General features: G+C 35.9%; 3 protein-coding genes and 1 long non-coding RNA gene across 15 annotated transcripts in view; 2 read left to right on the top strand and 2 right to left on the bottom strand.

Moving 5' to 3' along the window:
* Positions 1-18,330, bottom strand: part of LOC120426217 (putative thiamine transporter SLC35F3) — a 169,965-nt gene that overhangs the window by 42,724 nt on the left and 108,911 nt on the right. The window lies entirely within an intron of this gene.
* Positions 1-18,330, bottom strand: part of LOC128093830 (uncharacterized) — a 94,004-nt gene that overhangs the window by 46,727 nt on the left and 28,947 nt on the right. The gene's annotated exons all lie outside the window — the stretch shown is intronic.
* LOC120426219 (dendritic arbor reduction protein 1-like) overlaps positions 5,397-18,330 on the top strand; it is a 45,187-nt gene continuing 32,253 nt past the window's right edge. Inside the window, exon 1 of the mRNA XM_039590939.2 lies at positions 5,397-6,064. Within this exon, the coding sequence (XP_039446873.1) occupies positions 6,038-6,064 (27 nt within the window). The 5' untranslated portion in view covers positions 5,397-6,037. The remainder of the gene's footprint in view (positions 6,065-18,330) is intronic.
* LOC128093829 (uncharacterized) lies at positions 11,819-12,434 on the top strand. The gene is made up of 2 exons (XM_052711660.1): positions 11,819-11,957; positions 12,018-12,434. Exons 1-2 carry the CDS (start codon positions 11,847-11,849, stop codon positions 12,210-12,212), a joined length of 306 nt encoding a protein of 101 aa, XP_052567620.1. The 5' UTR covers positions 11,819-11,846; the 3' UTR covers positions 12,213-12,434.

The raw sequence follows: 18,330 nt of genomic DNA, 5'->3' as shown, positions 1-18,330 counted from the left end.
TTATCATCCGCCATGTTTTTACACACGATATTTAAATTATTTAGTTCTAGCTGCTACGTCTGTTGTCTGTGCTTCAATCTAGTACACAATGGCTCTCTTTGCCGAACGTAGTGCCACGACACGTGCTTTGCAGAAGTTTCCATGCGGAAATGTCAGTTCGCCAGGTCTCGTTGTGGTCCGAGGGGTACGACACTTTTTTTTCTGGATATCTTGATTGCTCCCTGATAAACCATAAAACTTTGTCTTCTGGAATAAAAAACATACCCATTTTTTAAAAAATTATAAGATTACCTTTCTAATGCCAACCAATCTCTTGAATAAACAAACAATTTTCATAAATCAATTGACTAATCGCCCCCAATAGCTAACGAATAAAAAATGCCCACTCTCAGAGCAATCGCGCGCCACAATTGGTCGTGAACCATAATTAATCAATTTTAGATCGGTCATTGTCACGCTGCCGCTGCCGCCGTCGTTGTCCGGCCAGGGATCCGGGTGTGATTGATACCATAAAATCGTGTGCCCGTAACGAACCATAACCCGAGCGCGCGCAGCTAACAGACGGTGACAAGCAAAAAAAAATCAAGTTGAAAGAAAATCTACTTGGCGAACACAACAAAAAATCCTTTCGCCAATCGAGCGACCCCCCGCCACTAATGAAAAAGGTGGCTTGGGTTTATGCTAATTGACGGCAGTAGGTGGAACCGTTTCCTGTTCGGAGCGAACCCTGTCGGGGCTGATTGAATTTCAGCGACTCAAGAAACTTAAGAGACTTGAAAAAAATTAAGGGACTCATGAAGTTCAAGAGATTTTACAATTTTTTGAGATTCAAAAAATTACAGAGATTCAAGAGATTCAATAGATTTAAGAGATTCAAGAGATTGAAGAGATTCGAGAGATTTAAGAGATTCAAGCGATTCAAGACATTCCAGAGAATCAAGAGATTCAAGAGATTCGAAAGATTCAAGAGATTCAAGAGATTAAAAAGATTCAAGAGATTCAAGAAATTCAAGAGATTCAAGAGATTCAAAATATTCAAGAGATTTAAGAAATTAAGGAGATTCAAGAGATTCAAGAGATTCAAGACATTCCAGAGAATCAAGAGATTCAAGAGATTCGAAAGATTCAAGAGATTCAAGAGATTAAAAAGATACAAGAGATTCAAGAAATTCAAGAGATTCAAGAGATTCAAGAGATTCAAAAGATTCAAGAGATTTAAGAAATTAAGGAGATTCAAGAGATTCAAGAGATTCAAGAGATTCAAGAGATTCAAGAGATTCAAAATATTCAAGAGATTTAAGAAATTAAGGAGATTCAAGAGATTCAAGAGATTCAATACATTCCAGAGAATCAAGAGATTCAAGAGATTCGAAAGATTCAAGAGATTCAAGAGATTAAAAAGATACAAGAGATTCAAGAAATTCAAGAGATTCAAGAGATTCAAAAGATTCAAGAGATTTAAGAAATTAAGGAGATTCAAGAGATTCAAGAGATTCAAGAGATTCAAGAGACTCAAGAGATTTGAGGGATTCAAGTGACTCAAGAGATGTAAGAGATTCAAGTATTTCAAGAGATTCAAGAGATTCAAGAAATTCAAGAGATTCAAGGAATTCAAGAGATACAAGAGATTCAGAGATTTAAATGATTCAAGAAATTCTAAAGATTCAACTTATTTAAGAGATGGAACAATTTGAAGAGATTCAACATTTAAAATGCTAGAGATTCATCAGAACAAAACAACAGACTTTGACGTTGAAAGGGTTCAGATCGTCGATTTCAGAGAGGCATGATTCAGAAAAAATATGATAATCTAAATCAGGCTACCCCAACTAATGGTCAGTTTGGCCAACGAGGCTCAACTGGACCGCACTCATACTAGTAGTAACTGATTCCAATGACCTTGTCACGTTTCGTGGAGTTGCGAACCATTTCCAGGGAATTGCAGAACCAATCCCAGCGTGTGCAAGGCAATGGTTAGATCGGAATGTGAGTTGTGTGTCCGGTCAGGTAAAAAAAAAGATTTTTGCGATATTCATTAGCAATAACTTGAAGGACCTCGGTCCGATCCGGGAGCAACAGTAGAAATCGCAAGAGGTGTGCCACCACGTTTTTTTTTATAGCGACCACCGCCATTATGGCAAAGTGACAAGGACGCTGCGTCACCTGCGTTATTGGGGCGGGTTGCAAAAAATGGCATCAAACGGCGATTGAGTTGTGAGTGATCCACATTTCTTAAGACACGTTTGCAAAATTAAGTGTATCACGTGGCGCTTCTTAATTTATTCACTTATATAGTGGAATGAGAGCAACTCAGTGTGGTCAGGTTGGAGGTTATCCACAATTTTAGTCGTAGATTATTTTATGAGCAAAGTTGTAAGGGGGTCACTCACTGATGCTGCCAGTGTGCTGCTGCAGGGGTTAACCGGAGGTCGTAAAGCTGTCGATGTTGTGGGCATGTTTTTGGTTTGGTTTGACTTTTTTTATGGCAAACTTTTCAGTTAGAGTATTTTTATTACTTGGAAAAGATTATATCATAGAAAACAGCATATTTGATCTTGATGTCATTGAAATTGTTCGGTGCTTCTCAATATCCTGGTTTATTTCCGCAATTTGATGAAGGATCAAATTAACATATCAAAAATATAGAAATTATGGTCAAACAAAAAAAATAGATGCACAATTAAATGTTTAATCAAAAATTACGTTACAAATTTTGAATTAAGTTCTACGCTATAATTCTTCAATTGACGATACCTTGTATTCAATTTTCAATGTTTAAACGCTTTGTGAAAATTTCTGTTCTCTTCATTAAATATTTTTGAAGTTGAAATCGGTACAAATAATAAAAAATAAAATAAAATTATTTCCAATTGCAAATATGATTTACAATGTAGAAATTAAGTTTTAATTAATTTAAATTAATATTTCGGAAATTAAAGAAAAACCAGCTTTTTTAATGCTAAAACCAAATATTAAATATATCGTTTGTTGAGAACTTTTTTTTACTGTCGTGATCTTTGTTTACAAAATCTCATTGGCCCATTTACATTGTTTTGCTTGATGTGGTTAACTGCCAACAGGTTGAAAGAGATAAGGTCGAGTGACCACATTTCGAAACAAGAATAAATTTATTCTTTTGTGATGATACTTTTAAGAGTTTTTCTCTTTTTTAAAACATGAACAATTCTTCAAATAATTCATAAGAAATGGTCAAAATTAAAACTTAAATTATATATTTTCTTTTTATTGGTTGAATCATTTCAAAATTACTTTGAAAAAAACCATTTGTCAGTTATAGTTTCAGTTTTAAAATTGGCAGATTTTTTATTTTCAAAAAAGTTGCATAAATTACATTTTCTCTTAAATTAAAGAAGACTACATTTTATTTATAAACAAAATTAATTTCCAAATTATTTATTCATGCATGAGATATCCAACGAAAACATTTCATAGGATAAAATAATGTTTTCAGTTTATTTATTTTTTACAATGAAATGTTTTTGTCCTTCGGCCCTTGTCGAGGTCAAAATGTTTCACAAAATGCTTCATGCATTGTAACAGTTTTACTTTTATTTAAAATCAGAACTTCAGTAAACTCATGAAAATATTTTTTCCCTAAAATTTCCCTTTTTTCGAGCTTCGATCACATAAAAAACAAAAAGATTCAAATAGCTCTTTCTGAAAAATGCCAAAATTTATTTCTTAGATATTTTTTTTCCTTTGATTTTTTTTTCAAATTCCATCAAATTTGTCTTCCTTACTCTAGAATAAAAAAAAATTATACTTTTGGCAATATTTTTACCCCCTTGATTTATTTTGGAAAACTACTTTCAACAAAAACTGTTAGTATATTTTCAAATCTTCAAGTTATAAATAGGATAAAGACCCAGAAATAAACCTAGATCTTTTTCACTCTTTGGATTCATAAACTACAAAAAATGTACTGAAATGCATCAAATCTTCAGCTCTTCATTACTTTATTTCTAAAATTGATTAAATCATTCAAATAACTTTCTTCTTCCATTATCTTTACTTGTTCTCGTTACATTTCAACATAGTTTTGAAAAATAATTGCATCGGCCTCAAAATAAAAATAAATATACTGGTCATATTTATCTTTAAAAGGTTCATGTCATTTCATGTTCAAAATTGCATTCGCTACAAAAGTTAAAAAAATGCTTTTTTAAATAGCTTTTCATGTTTAAAATAATGCAAACAATGCAGAACATTTCAAAAAATTCAAATATTCAATAACAAGCCGCTTTAAAAGGTTAAAGTTGATTCCAAAATTTTAAAAATATGTTTTTCAAAATTGAAAAATTGAAATCATGGCCATGTTTTTTTTTGGTATTAAAAAATAAAAGCCTGTTTGGATGAGACTCAGCAAACATCCATTTTCTTGATTCTTTTTTCTTTTATTCGCCGTATTTCAGCAGCCAAAGGTCCAATCTTCAATGTTTCTTTTGCTTTTTTTTCAACTTTTCGAAAAATAAATTTTTAGGAGTGGGCAATATTAAACTTTAATTGGCTATATCTTGAAAACGGTTCATTTCTCAAAAAAAAATCTGGTGAAATTTATTTGATTGCAAATTTGATTTTACACCAAAAACTGAACTCACAATTGTCCCCTTAATCATATCAAAATATTTAAAAAATAAAAAAAATGTGTATTATGCGAGATTGAATTTTGGGAAAAAAAAGTTGATTGAAAAACCGGCAATTTTTTTCGTGTACAATTTTTTTTCTGAATAGTCCTCATCAATACCTACAACTTTGCCAAAGACACCAAACCGATCATAAATTCCTTCAAAAGATACCGATTTCGAAAATTTACGTACCATTTTCGTATGGCCAGCTGCCAAAATTGTATGGAGCCTTGTATGGGTGCACCAATTGAACAAAATGGCTTCTTTGGTCATAGGGTAGGCCCTCAAAAAGTTAGAGCCAAATAAAAAAAATCCTAAAATTGGCCGATTTCGTAGAGTAGCTCAGTGGAAAGGAATGAGGCTCCCATTGAAAGGGTTCCGGTTAGACTTTTTTTTAAGGCTAAAATTTTGGCTCAAAACAAAATACAATTTCGATTCAAAAATAACTTTTAGCCACAAGAAATTCCGTGCGTCAAGATCGTCAACATTTCGCTGAAAAAAAGCACTTTTTTGCGCCTTAAATAAATTGCTCATAGTTGAACGTCGCGCGAACAAGCCTCACAATAAAAAAAAACGACGAAAAACGAACGAAAAAGACACTTTTATTCGCCGCAGAGAAAGGGGCTCCTCTAAAAAAAATCGCACGATCTCTCACGCGATCGTGTGCCGTTGGTCGCCGCCTGCTTCGTTCAAGTCCTCGTCCGGACTTGAGCTTACCCGCTGTCCGAGCGCCACCGCAAGCTTCAGTCGTGAACGAAGCTTTGCGCGCGATTGTTTGTTGTTTGCGCTACCTTTTTTTTGTTTTGTTTTGTTTAGTTGCGATCGTGCGTGCGAAAACCGGCGTTGGGCGGCGATTTTTCTCTTTATTTTGGCGTTTTCTTTTGTTTTTCTCTCAGCTGTTGTCGTAATTGAATCGAATCGAAGCAAAAAAGTGCACACTTATTGAAAGTTGCACAAATTGAAGGCAATTATGAAGAAGCCACACAAGTTGTGAAAGTGCGTGTGAGTGTGTGCGCAACAAGTGCGTAAGCTTATTTGGCAAGCCAATCAGGAAGAAGAAGAAGAAAAAAACCCAAACACGAGAAATTGGCGGGGAAAAGTTCTTGAAGAAGCACACAACAAAAAAAAGAACCCGAAGTGCGGCGAAACGTTGAGGAAGCGTCCAATTGCTGCCGAAGAGGCGCCGAAGGTCGCCACAAAATTGGCGTTGCGCGTATTTACTTTGCATTGCAACGAGCAATAGCGTTTGTGCGTGTGTGTGCAGAAAAAAAATCAATTTATTGCAGTTTTTAATGTTGAGAAGTTCGAGAACGGTGCAACAATCACACACACACAACAACAGCTGAAGCAGAAGCAGCAGCAGACATCAGAGGAAAACAAAAGAACCAACAATGAGAGCTTGGGTGTTATTATTGGTTGTAAGTAAACAAGGCAAACCTTACAGAAAACAAGTCTAAACATGAATGAATCCGATCCGAGTAGGTGTCGATTCGGGACCTTAAGGAAGGAAATGAAATGTCAAAACTACCAAAGCCAGTAATTTCCAAGGTTGAAGTCAATGCAATCATCCCGATCCCCCTCCTTTTTGACAGTTCTCGTTAGCATGATTTCCCCCTCCTTTCTAGAGGCTCCCCAAGAGTCGTTCAGTTGCGGAAGGAAGTAAACGAAGCCGCCAACTTTGACTGACTGACTGACTGACTGTTCGAGCGAGGTCGGAATGCAACAAGGCTGCTTGGTTTGGTTTGGCGTTCGATGCGTAATAATTGTAGGGCTGAATGTAGAGCACGCGATCGATGACGATGCAGATTTTTTCTTAGGGGGAGGAGAAGGAATTTTTAGCTTTTGAAGAAGAGGAATGTTTCTCAGCATAATTAGAGTTGGGTAAAGAATATGGAAATAATTGAATCTATTTTTATGTTGGTTTCTTTGCGAACGAGGTGCGAACGAGTGAGCCACCAACTGGCTAATGAAGCATAATTACCACGTTGGTTGAATGGACTATTTTTTACAAGGGGACTATTTCCGAGTGGTGTGCAATAATTGCAAAGCTTATGTATTCATTTACATTAATGCTGGATCACTCAACTCATGTCCAACTTACACGAACTCCCAAGCCTCCAAAAAAGTTGGAACGGCAACATCAACTTCAATTCAACTTGCTGGTTCTCGGTCAATCGGGATGATTCTTTTTTCCAGTGGTTTGTTAGGATGACTAGATGATCCTTGAACAAGGTTGAAAAAAATCACTTCGAGCGAATAACGAACTATGCAGAACTAGATCAGATAATTTCTCTAATATCTGCGACTTAAAAAAGTTCAATAGTTTTTTTTTGTATATCAAATTTCCTTCTTATTTTCCATTTGAATCGTTTTTTTTTACTAAAAACATGCACTAAAAAATCAGTTCGCGTAATCGTGAATTGTTCATGAATGTGAAAATCACGAAGAAACTCTTTTATGAGTATGGTGCATTTGCACTTTAAACGTGAATATATTCCTTCTAAAAAAAAAAATATTCCTTCTTGGTTCTCAAAATTATGAACAAAATTCACGATTTCGGGAATTTTTTTTTTCCTTGTAGTTCCAACAGTTTTTGTCGACCTAAAATTTAGTTTCTTCAATTTCTGAAAAATGTATAAAAATGTCTTAAGACCCTTTCGGAAATCTTTGAAAAATCCTTTTACTAGTTTGAAGGTTTTGATGCGCTCTTTCGATTGAATTTTGGCCCGAAACCCGGAACTCAAAGCCTTATTTTAGAGCGCTCTTTTTTTGAAATACTTGTGCGATGTCTGTATCTGCTCTTAAAAATTTGTGCCCTCCATCATAGGAAAACCGCTCGTAAAACCCACAATTTTTATATTTCAGATTTGTAGCCGTGGGGTCGGAGACGAGAATTTTATTTTTCGATTCACAATTTTGGACCGGTGAATGTAGTCAAAGCCATTTTCAGAGGTATTTTTTGGACTATTTTACAGATAACTCTTTCTCATTTAAAGAATTCAATTTCACGTAGAAAAATATGTTGTACGATCAGCCTGTACGAGGTTTGATTCAACAATTTTTGGTTGAATAATATAATCAACGCCGATTTTGCGTTGAAACAAACCTTGATTTTCTCAATTCCACAAACATCTTTTCTTGTTTTGAAAAAGTTGCTTTGACGTTTAGCGTTGATTCTTGAATTTCAAATCAACAAAATGTTTTGTTGATTCAAATATGCCTTATTTTTCTGCGAGTTCAAACAAAAAGTCATTCGAAAACATGCGCCATAAACTGCTTGTGCACAAGATGTGAAGCTTTTCCAAAATTTCTTTCCGGAGATGTTGCCATATTAGTGTTTTAAGTCTTATTTTTTCCCTATTTTTTTCCTAATACATTTTTGGTTTTATACAGAATCATATACTGAACATCAAATTCAAAGTCTCAGCCCATTCTCACTCGAAAGATTGACAAGTCGTCAAGTTGAAGCATAAACGCCGGCACATTTTCGCTTGCGCGTGAGTGTGGTCTTTCTGGCTTATTATAATAGATCGACAAAGTGCATTATCGATACATATTTTTTCAATTTAATCATATACTAACATTGAATACCGAGTACCTTTATATTTTTCTAATAATGTGAATCCAATATGTTTTTTTCTAATTTAAATGTAATCATCTTGCGACCCATATTTACCACTGAAATTTAAAATAAAGGCATTCAAGATTGAGCCTTAAAAGACTCGAGGCTTTAGGTCAAATTCTAACTGGGTCGTAACATTATGTTTATGAAAAATTAATTACACCAAATTTTTTGTTGAAGTTTTCATCATTTTGTAAGAAAGGCTCTATTCACGGAGAAAAAAGAGTTCCCAAAATCGTGAACAAACGTTCATGAAAATGGGAACCTCGAACAAAGTGTTCAAATCCCATGGTACGATTTTGAAAAACGTACCATGAAATTAGAACACTTTGTTCGTGGTTCCCATTTTCATGAACGCTTGTTCACGATTTTAGGAACTCTTTTTTCTCCGTGTTTCACCTCTTGGTGATATTAAATCGGTTTTTTTTTTTGCAAAAAGTGGAAAAAGTTACGCATAATAATTTTAAGCATTCAAAGTTTCGAAATTTTTAAGGAGTAACAAACATTAAATTATTCCACTTTTCGTGGAAAAATCGTCTTGTTTAACTTAAAATGGTTTTCTCTGACACTTTTGAAAGTTTCATCAAGTTACTTCATGATTTGAGCATTCCATAGACGATCTTAGTCGCTTGCAAGGTTGTTAAAGATAAAGTGATTGAGGTTATTGATAACTACAGCATGGTTGTAACTCAAACCAAAAGTACCAATCGAAGCACGAGAACTGTCAAACGGAGGAACCAATCGATCCTTTGTCTTTTGCTCGTTTGGTACCTCCGTTTGACAGTTCTCGTGCTTCGATTGGTACTTTTGGTTTGAGATGGCCGTTCTCCAATAAGGCCCAGGTTCTCTAGTTGTAACAACTTTGGGGGTATTTTTGGTCATCCGAGGACTCCCTGAAGTTAAGATCGGTGGGTCTACCAATGTAACAAGCAAGAGGTCGGCGGCTTTTGACCCCGGATCAAACCCACATAGCTTCAGTGGGTACACAAGCGACGATAAGCCAGCAGATATAGGATGTATCCCGTGTGCATGACAATGCCGGATTTAATTTCGTTTTCATTACTTTTTTTGGGCTACACCAAATTTTTAATTTAACTCCTTGTGCATTTTTATATCGCTACTCTTATTCTTAAAAGGATTTCACAAATGTAGAAAATCTCAAAATTTCATATGATTAAAGTGAGTAACAGACAATTTAAGCTTGACATTTTGTCATGCGCAAAAGCGAACTGTCAAACTTTCTGATGAAATATTTCTAAATTCATCCTTCTAAAAATATTTTGTAAACTGTGTGTGATCGTCTTACTAAAAAATATTAACCCTCTACAATCCAACCCCGCCTCTAGACGGGCTTTGATCTAAAAATTCGTCAGAAAGCTTTTTTCTGCCTTTTTTGATCTTTGAAAAGCATTGGAAAGAAGAACTCTTAAAATTTTAGAAGATTTCAGGGTTGGAAGTTTGACTTGTGTTATGTGACTTTGCCAATGTTTTTAAAAATGTATTTTTGTAAGGGTCAACTTTGGCAGTGTTTTTACAAATATTTCCTGTATTTTATGAAATATGCAGTAATTTTGTAGTGTCCCAGACTTTTCCTTCTTCGCATTTTTTTTACAATTTAAATGATAATGGTAGCAAACAAAAATGTGAAAAAGTGACTGTAAAAACATGAAAAAATTAGAAAGGCAAAATGTAAACAAGATAAATGCCGTTTGAAATGCTAAAAATAAAACAAGAAAAAATTAAAACAAGAGATATAAAGTTTTTCGTAAAACAAAAGTTGCTCAAAATGACCTCCTGAACATGGAAAAAAATAAAAAAAATCGAAAAAAATTTGGGCTTACTTATCATAATAGAATTGAAATGATTGTATGATGGATTGCTCAAAAACACTTTTGACATGTTCTCAAACTGTAATGAACTACGTGGTGCGAGCTGTCAAATTTGCTTTGCTTTGAACAAGGAAGAACCAAGGTTTTCATTACTTTTCGTCAAGAAAATATGGTAACCAAAATTGAGCAATTCTCTACAAAATCGGTCTTTTTCTTAAATTTTAATTTTTGTATTTTTTAATCCGACTGAAACTTTTTTGGTGCCTTCGGTATGCCCAAAGAAGCCATTTTGCATCATTAGTTTGTCCATATAATTTTCCATACAAATTTGGCAGCTGGCCATACAAAAATGATGTATGAAAATTCAAAAATCTGTATCTTTTGAAGGAATTTTTTGATCGATTTGGTGTCTTGGGCAAAGTTGTAGGTATGGATACGGACTACACTGAAAAAAATGATACACGGTAAAAAAAAATTTGGTGATTTTTTATTTAACTTTTTGTCACTAAAACTTGATTTGCAAAAAAACACTATTTTTTTTTTTTTTTTATATGTTTTAGAGGACATCAAATGCCAACTTTTCAGAAATTTCCAGGTTGTGCAAAAAATCTTTGAGCGAGTTATGAATTTTTGAATCAATACTGATTTTTTTCAAAAAATCGAAAAATTGGTCGCAAAAATTTTTCAACTTCATTTTTCGATGTAAAATCAAATTTGCAATCAAAAAGTACTCTAGTGAAATTTTGATAAAGTGCACCGTTTTCAAGTTAAATCCATTTTTAGGTGACTTTTTTGAAAATAGTCGCAGTTTTTAATTTTTTTTTAAATTAGTGCACATGTTTGCCCACTTTTGAAAAAAATATTTTTGAAAAGCTGAGAAAATTCTCTATATTTTGCTTTTTTGAAATATAAAGCATTCGATTCGTGAAATTTTCCGATCTTTTCGAAAAAAATATTTTCAAAAAATTTAAACCAAGACTAACATTTCAAAAGGGCCAAACATTCAATATTACGCCCTTTTAAAATGTTAGTCTTGGTTTAAAAATTTTGAAAATATTTTTTTCGAAAAGATCGAAAAATTTCACGAATGTTTCATATTTTAACATTGAAAATCGGACCATTAGTTGCTGAGATATCGACATTAGAAAATGGTGTGTTGTTTGGGTGAGACTTAGAAAACATCAATTTTCCTGTTTTTTTTTAACCTTTGCATGCACACAAAAAAATATCATGGTAATGACAAAAGTAACTTACTTTTGAATTAATAAGTGGTTAAAATTTGCTACATTAAAAGTTTTTTTCTTGTTTTAAAAATGAAAACTTTTAGTTGGTTGGAAAGTTGGTTTTCAAAAGGATGAGGCCAGCTTCCTCCCGGATCTGCAGCTGTTTCACGACCGAATTGGGTAAGAAGGAAGCTTGGGTGTTTGGTGGCGTTTGTGTTTGATTTTGTTTGTTTTTGTAGGACGCCGTTTATGCGGATGTGAATTTGCACCGGTTTTATTCGATAAAGTTAATTTTAACAGTGAGGAGAAGGATCCGACGGAAGAGGAAAACGACGAGAAGCGATCGGAGGTGGTCAGCGCGGATGTTGCACTCGGTGCCGGCGGTTTACGACCATTAGCAGCATTATGTGCCGGAAGTGATGACGGGTCAGTGTGGGATGTCCTGAGGGTCTGCAGTCCATTTCTCGGTGCGGGACATGTTTGACGAGTATTAACAGTTTGCACCAGTTCTGGAAGAACCGTCTGTATGAAAGCCGCAGGTCCTGAAGCTGTCGTACTCGGATTACTTCCAGAGGTTGGAGCGATATCCGACGAACCTGATCAAGAACATCTACCTGGAATACCGAAGAAGTCACCGGTGAGTATTAAGAATGTGTTCAGTGTCTAGCCAATTTAATTTACTTTCAAACTCTTTCAGCAACTCCCGCCCGCAAACTCTCAACTCGCGACGGCGCAGCTTCGGCCGGATGAACTGGCAACATCTGTGCCATTCTCGAAGGAGGACGATGTGATCGGGAACTATCGGTTCAGGCGCTTCACTTCCCAGTCGGAAAACGTCGACTTACCTTCCCGAATTAACACTAAATGGCCAACTCCTCCAAGCCTGTCCTGATGATGGCCGGCAACGAGACCACTCTGTTCTCTACATCGCTGTCGCGCTCCAAAATGTAGGCCGCGATGTTAAGCAGCATAAGCAGCAGTTTTAATATTAAAATAAAAATAGAAATAAAATCCATCACATTTTTCGAAAATCATCACTGTAATGTTAATGTTATTTATTGTTGCCATAAAAAGTTTCTTCTTATAATAAAAGTAAAAAACTTTTACCGATACAACGATTTTGTTCCAGAAGTGCATGGTAGTATCAAAAACTTTACAGCTTTTAAATTAAAAGGTTGAACTTTCTACGAATATTAACCAACGCGAACTTTTAATCCAACGAACGATCTTTTTAAATTAAGAGTATTTTTTCTTTGTGTGTGGCAATATCTCAGCAACTAAAGGTCGTATCAACAAAGTTCAAAAAAGCAAAATATAGAGAATTTTCTCAGCTTTTCAAAAATATTTTTTTCAAAAGTGGGCAAACATGTGCACTAATTAAAAAAAATGAAAAACTGCGAATATTTTCAAAAAAGTCACCTAAAAATGGATTTAACTTGAAAACGGTGCACTTTATCAAAATTTCACTAAAGTACTTTTTGATTGCAAATTTGATTTTACATCAAAAAATGAAGTTGAAAAATTTTTGCGACCAATTTTTCGATTTTTTGAAAAAATCAGTATTGATTCAAAAATTCATAACTCGCTCAAAGATTTTTTGCACAACCTGGAAATTTCTGAAAAGTTGGCATTTGATGTCCTCTAAAACATATCAAAAATTAAAAATAGTGTTTTTTTGCAAATCATGTTTTAGTGACAAAAAGTTAAATTAAAAATCGCCAAAACTTTTTTTAACGTGTATCTTTTTTTTCAGTGTAGTCCGTATCCATACCTACAACTTTGCCGAAGACACCAAATCGATCAAAAAATTCCTTCAAAAGATACAGATTTTTGAATTTTCATACATCATTTTTGTATGACCTGCTGCCAAATTTGTATGGAAAATTATATGGACAAAATAATGATGCAAAATGGCTTCTTTGGGCATACCGAAGGCACCAAAAAAGTTTCAGTCGGATTAAAAAATACAAAAAAAATCGAATGACCGAAATCTGGGAGAACTGCTCAATTGGGTCCTAAAATGAAGCTTAGATTGTTGATATTATTGTTTACAGCGATAAAGCTTATTTTTCTGAGTACAATGACCCTTTGTGCGACCACAAAGAGTTTAAAATGGATTTTTAAATCAATTTTGAAAAATTAACCTCGCGGTCTTTCTTGACAGAAAAGCTCCTACTTGACAGCTCGTTCCAAGGGGTCCATAGTTGATCCATCGAAAAAATGTTGTCTTGTCAAAAAAAAAATTTGCGTTAAAATGGAAAAAAGTGATCAGAAATGGTTTTTAATCGTGTTTTTTACCGTTGTACATAAAAATTGACATAGGGCTTTAGTACCCAATTGCGCTAATTTTCCAAATGCTTAATCCAAAAAATGGTATATAAACAAATAAGTTCTTACTTTTCCAATAAGGAGGTCCGTGATTTATGCACGAGCCCTCATAGGTTGTCACAATTTCAACGAAAAGTGGCAAAACTTTGGAAGGGTTCCATAAAGGAGGAGGGAGTTCAAATTGTATGACAAGCGGGATTTTTGATTGTTTTATTGGTATTAACAGCCTACCATATTTGATCAAAATCAAATCCTAATCATAAAAAATAGAAAAGGGAAAAAACGGTTGTAAAATTAAAAAAAAAACTAAAATCAACCCAACCATCCCACCGTTCCCACCGTTAATGCCGACAATTCCCACAACAAATTATCACATTATAAGCCTACTACTGAATGACGGTTCCTACAAAAAGCCCCAAAACGAATAAATTTATCCGCCACGTGTGTATGGTTATAATCAGCGTGAGCCACGCCAGTTCATAAAAGTGATTTAATAATCCTTTCTTTTCTGCCTTTTTTTCCCCCTTTCACGAATCGAAAATCGCCCAGCAACATTGAGCCGGCTGTGGGCTGTTCAGGCCAGACACTGCCGAAGCGCTACCGGCACTGATCGGCTTCTTCTACTGCTTCTTTATGATAGTGGTAGCACTGTTTATTCAGCATAGATGCTTATGAGCTCATGAACATTATTCGGCCACTCTTGGAAAGAGTTGCTTTGAAGACTAAACTTGATACTCACTTGAATTACTTTTGAATTAGTTAATTGAAACCGAAGATCTGGCAACACGGTTCCGCCAAACTGTCAAAAGGGTTTTAAATAACCCAAAACGTATTTAGTCTAGAATACTAGTCTATGTGGTTAAGCATCCCCTTTAACCAACTCGAACGCAAACGAAAAAACGAGTTTGAGCATCATTGTCCGATTAAGTAATATTGCTCTTTTCTTTCTGTGGTCGGATGTTCCATTTTTGAGACTAATGTACGAGGTGTGAGAACTCGTAATTGTGAAATTACAATTAATTGGGCTGTCGAGTGGCGTCGGTAGACGCGAACGAAAGTGAACGTTTTGTCGCGCCACAACGACTAATGGCGGAAATGACCGCCGGTGTGTGGTCCTATTGCTGCTGACCAGACGGAGTAACATTGATTCAATTTTCTTCATTTTGAAGCGATTTTCCTCATGCTGACGCAGCACCAGCACCTCAAAAGTTGGTGAAGGTAATCGAAAGTGCAACGTTTTTTTTTTTTGGGTCACCAAATCCAATCTCGGTTGAGAAGAGGACAACTTGCAGTGTGTCCACTGAACTGTAACGAGACTCCGCAACGACGATGATGGTGATGTCCTCGAACGTAAAAGTAACCGTTGGTCGACTTTCGGATCACTGGCGAGACGTTATGTAATCCCCAAATTGGCGTTCGATACTTTCAAGAAAATTGCCAAAGGCTCTGGGTGAAGTGAGATATCGAACGCAGCGTGTGCTTATCCGTGCCCTGGAGGTCGTTTGCACAAGTCACTTGCTGATGCTGCTGGATTCGGTAATTGAACCCAGCCGAGGCCGCCACAGTGATGTGTTGTTAGGGGGAAATGGGAGCAAGTCATGGAGCAAGATTTGATTGGTCCTTTAAATGTGGGTTATGATTTCTAGACAAGGGGCATTTCCGTATCATTGACAAGTTAAGAACTCGGTTTTGTTATAAAATTCTGCTAGCCAATTCCTGGCCTTTTCACTGAGGAAAGGCTATAAAATCATTCGAAAAATTAACTTCATAGAACCAGCTAGAATCACCTTACCAACACCAACACCTGAACTTTGTCTATCAAATGCTTACGATTAAATAAGCTATTTGCATCGTTTTCCATACAAAATAAGAGCTGTCCATACACAAGTGCTATGAAAGTTTTTCGAAAATCAGTTGATTGGGATTTTCGAATTTATTTGGTGTCTTCGGCCATGTTGTAAGTTATGATCAAGTTTGCCTAGAAAACACTACTGTCCAGACTCGATTATTCAAAGGCCTCGGAAAAATATCACTTCGTATAATCGAATCACAAAAAATGTTTTTTTTTTCGCTGGCTGGCTTTTGAATGTTGAGCTTGAATAAGACCCCAGACATGCTCTAAAGTGATTAGAATTTTAAAATTAAAATGGTGTAATGAAATATGAAAAAATGTACTTGGTATGCTCATACAAAACTTCAGATAATCGAACTTCGGATAATCGAGGCTTCGGATAATTGAGTCTGCAACATTTTGGCTATATAGAATTACGGAGAAATTGTTGGACAAGCCAATATAAAAAAAAATACTTTTCGAAAGTTCGACAATACACTCTGAAAAATAATTTAACCCTTTCAGGCCTGAATTTTTCTGAGCTGTGTTAATCTACAATTTTAGTATCAGTAGTTAAATTTTTCCATTGGTAAACAGAAACAGGCAAAAAAAGATACATTTCAATATTGGACGTTCTGGGTCCTCCAAAGTGTCCTGGAATACAGATCATGGAATCTACCGCCGTAACAACACGATTCTACCAAGTTTACGATTATGGTTCATATTCAGTGATGTCCCTGGGACCTTTTGGCAACACTCTGAGCTATGTGTATCATTTTTGGGATTTTCTGGGTCCTCCAAAGTGTGCTGGAATACAGATCATGGAATCTACCGCCGTAACAACACGATTCTACCAAGTTTACGATTATGGTTCATATTCAGTGATGTCCCTGGGACCCTTTGGCAACACTCTGAGCTATGTGGATCACTTTTGGGATGTTCGGGGTCCTCCAAAGTGTCCTGGAATACTGATCTTGGAGTCTACAGCCGTAACAACACGATTCTACCAAGTTTACGATTATGGTTCATATTCAGTGATGTCCCTGGGACCCTTTGGCAACACTCTGAGCTATGTGGATCACTTTTGGGATGTTCTGGGTCCTCCAAAGTGTCCTGGAATACTGATCTTGGAGTCTACAGCCGTAACAACACGATTCTACCAAGTTTACGATTATGGTTCATATTCAGTGATGTCCCTGGGACCTTTTGGCAACACTCTGAGCTATGTGTATCACTTTTGGGATGTTCTGGGTCCTCCAAAGTGTGCTGGAATACAGATCATGGAATCTACCGCCGTAACAACACGATTCTACCAAGTTTACGATTATGGTTCATATTCAGTGATGTCCCTGGGACCCTTTGGCAACACTCTGAGCTATGTGGATCACTTTTGGGATGTTCTGGGTCCTCCAAAGTGTCCTGGAATACTGATCTTGGAGTCTACAGCCGTAACAACACGATTCTACCAAGTTTACGATTATGGTTCATATTCAGTGATGTCCCTGGGACCCTTTGGCAACACTCTGAGCTATGTGGATCACTTTTGGGATGTTCTGGGTCCTCCAAAGTGTCCTGGAATACTGATCTTGGAGTCTACAGCCGTAACAACACGATTCTACCAAGTTTACGATTATGGTTCATATTCAGTGATGTCCCTGGGACCTTTTGGCAACACTCTGAGCTATGTGTATCACTTTTGGGATGTTCTGGGTCCTCCAAAGTGTGCTGGAATACAGATCATGGAATCTACCGCCGTAACAACACGATTCTACCAAGTTTACGATTATGGTTCATATTCAGTGATGTCCCTGGGACCCTTTGGCAACACTCTGAGCTATGTGGATCACTTTTGGGATGTTCTGGGTCCTCCAAAGTGTCCTGGAATACTGATCTTGGAGTCTACAGCCGTAACAACACGATTCTACCAAGTTTACGATTATGGTTCATATTCAGTGATGTCCCTGGGACCCTTTGGCAACACTCTGAGCTATGTGTATCACTTTTGGGATGTTCGTGGTCCTCCAAAGTGTCCTGGAATACAGATCATGGAATCTACCGCCGTAACAACACGATTCTACCAAGTGATACACATAGCTCATAGTGTTTCCAAAGGGTCCCAGGGACGTCACCGAATATGAACCATAATCGGAAATTTGATAGAATCGTGTTGTTACGGTGGTAGATTCCAAGATCTGTATTCCAGGACACTTTGGAGGACCTAGATCATCCCAAAAGAGATCTAAAGGGATCGAAGTGGTGCCAAACGGTCGTGGGGATGTGACTGGTAATAACTAAACTTCATTTGCCTAGAAAAATCGTTGTAAGCCTGAATTTTATTCAAAATTTTTTGAAGTTTCCAAATTTCAGGTTTTCAGGATGTTCTAGGTTGCCAAAAAGGCCATTTTTCAAACATTTTTCCTAGGTAGAGAAACTCATAAATTACAACTTTGCCGAACAATGTTATATGTTTTGAGCACTGTGTGATTTTATACAACCTATGGGTAAAAATGTAATTGGCAATTGTTAAACAAAATATAAAGGTGGTCCGTTTTCGACTTTTAAGATTTTTTTTTTTCTATCGGGCCAATGCAATTTTTTGCAAGTATTTGTTCCCCCTCTCCCCTCTCCCTTTTTAAAAAAATCCCCAAAAAATCAGAGATACAAAAAAAGGCCGAAAAATAAAACTTTTTTTTCTGAAGTTGTACGTTTGGTTGAAAACTGTTTAAAATACATTGCATAACGGTTTTTTTTTTATTATGAATCAAACAGGGTTTTTTTTCTTGATTTATTTTTAGCAAATTTTGAATTTTGGGACAACAGATCGGAAAAAGACGTAAAACATCGGGAAAAA

The sequence above is a fragment of the Culex pipiens genome, chromosome 1 (assembly GCF_016801865.2).
Source record: "Culex pipiens pallens isolate TS chromosome 1, TS_CPP_V2, whole genome shotgun sequence".
Lineage (NCBI taxonomy): Eukaryota > Metazoa > Arthropoda > Insecta > Diptera > Culicidae > Culex > Culex pipiens.
The sequence above is the reverse complement of the archived record's forward strand: the minus strand, read 5'-3'. Positions and strand labels throughout refer to the sequence as shown.

Coding starts and splice junctions, on each gene's coding strand:
- LOC128093829 (XM_052711660.1), top strand. CDS start 11,847: ATGAAAGCCGCAGGTCCTGAAGCTGTCGTACTCGGATTACTTCCAGAG. Junction 11,958..12,017: donor GAATACCGAAGAAGTCACCG/GTGAGTATTAAG, acceptor AAACTCTTTCAG/CAACTCCCGCCCGCAAACTC.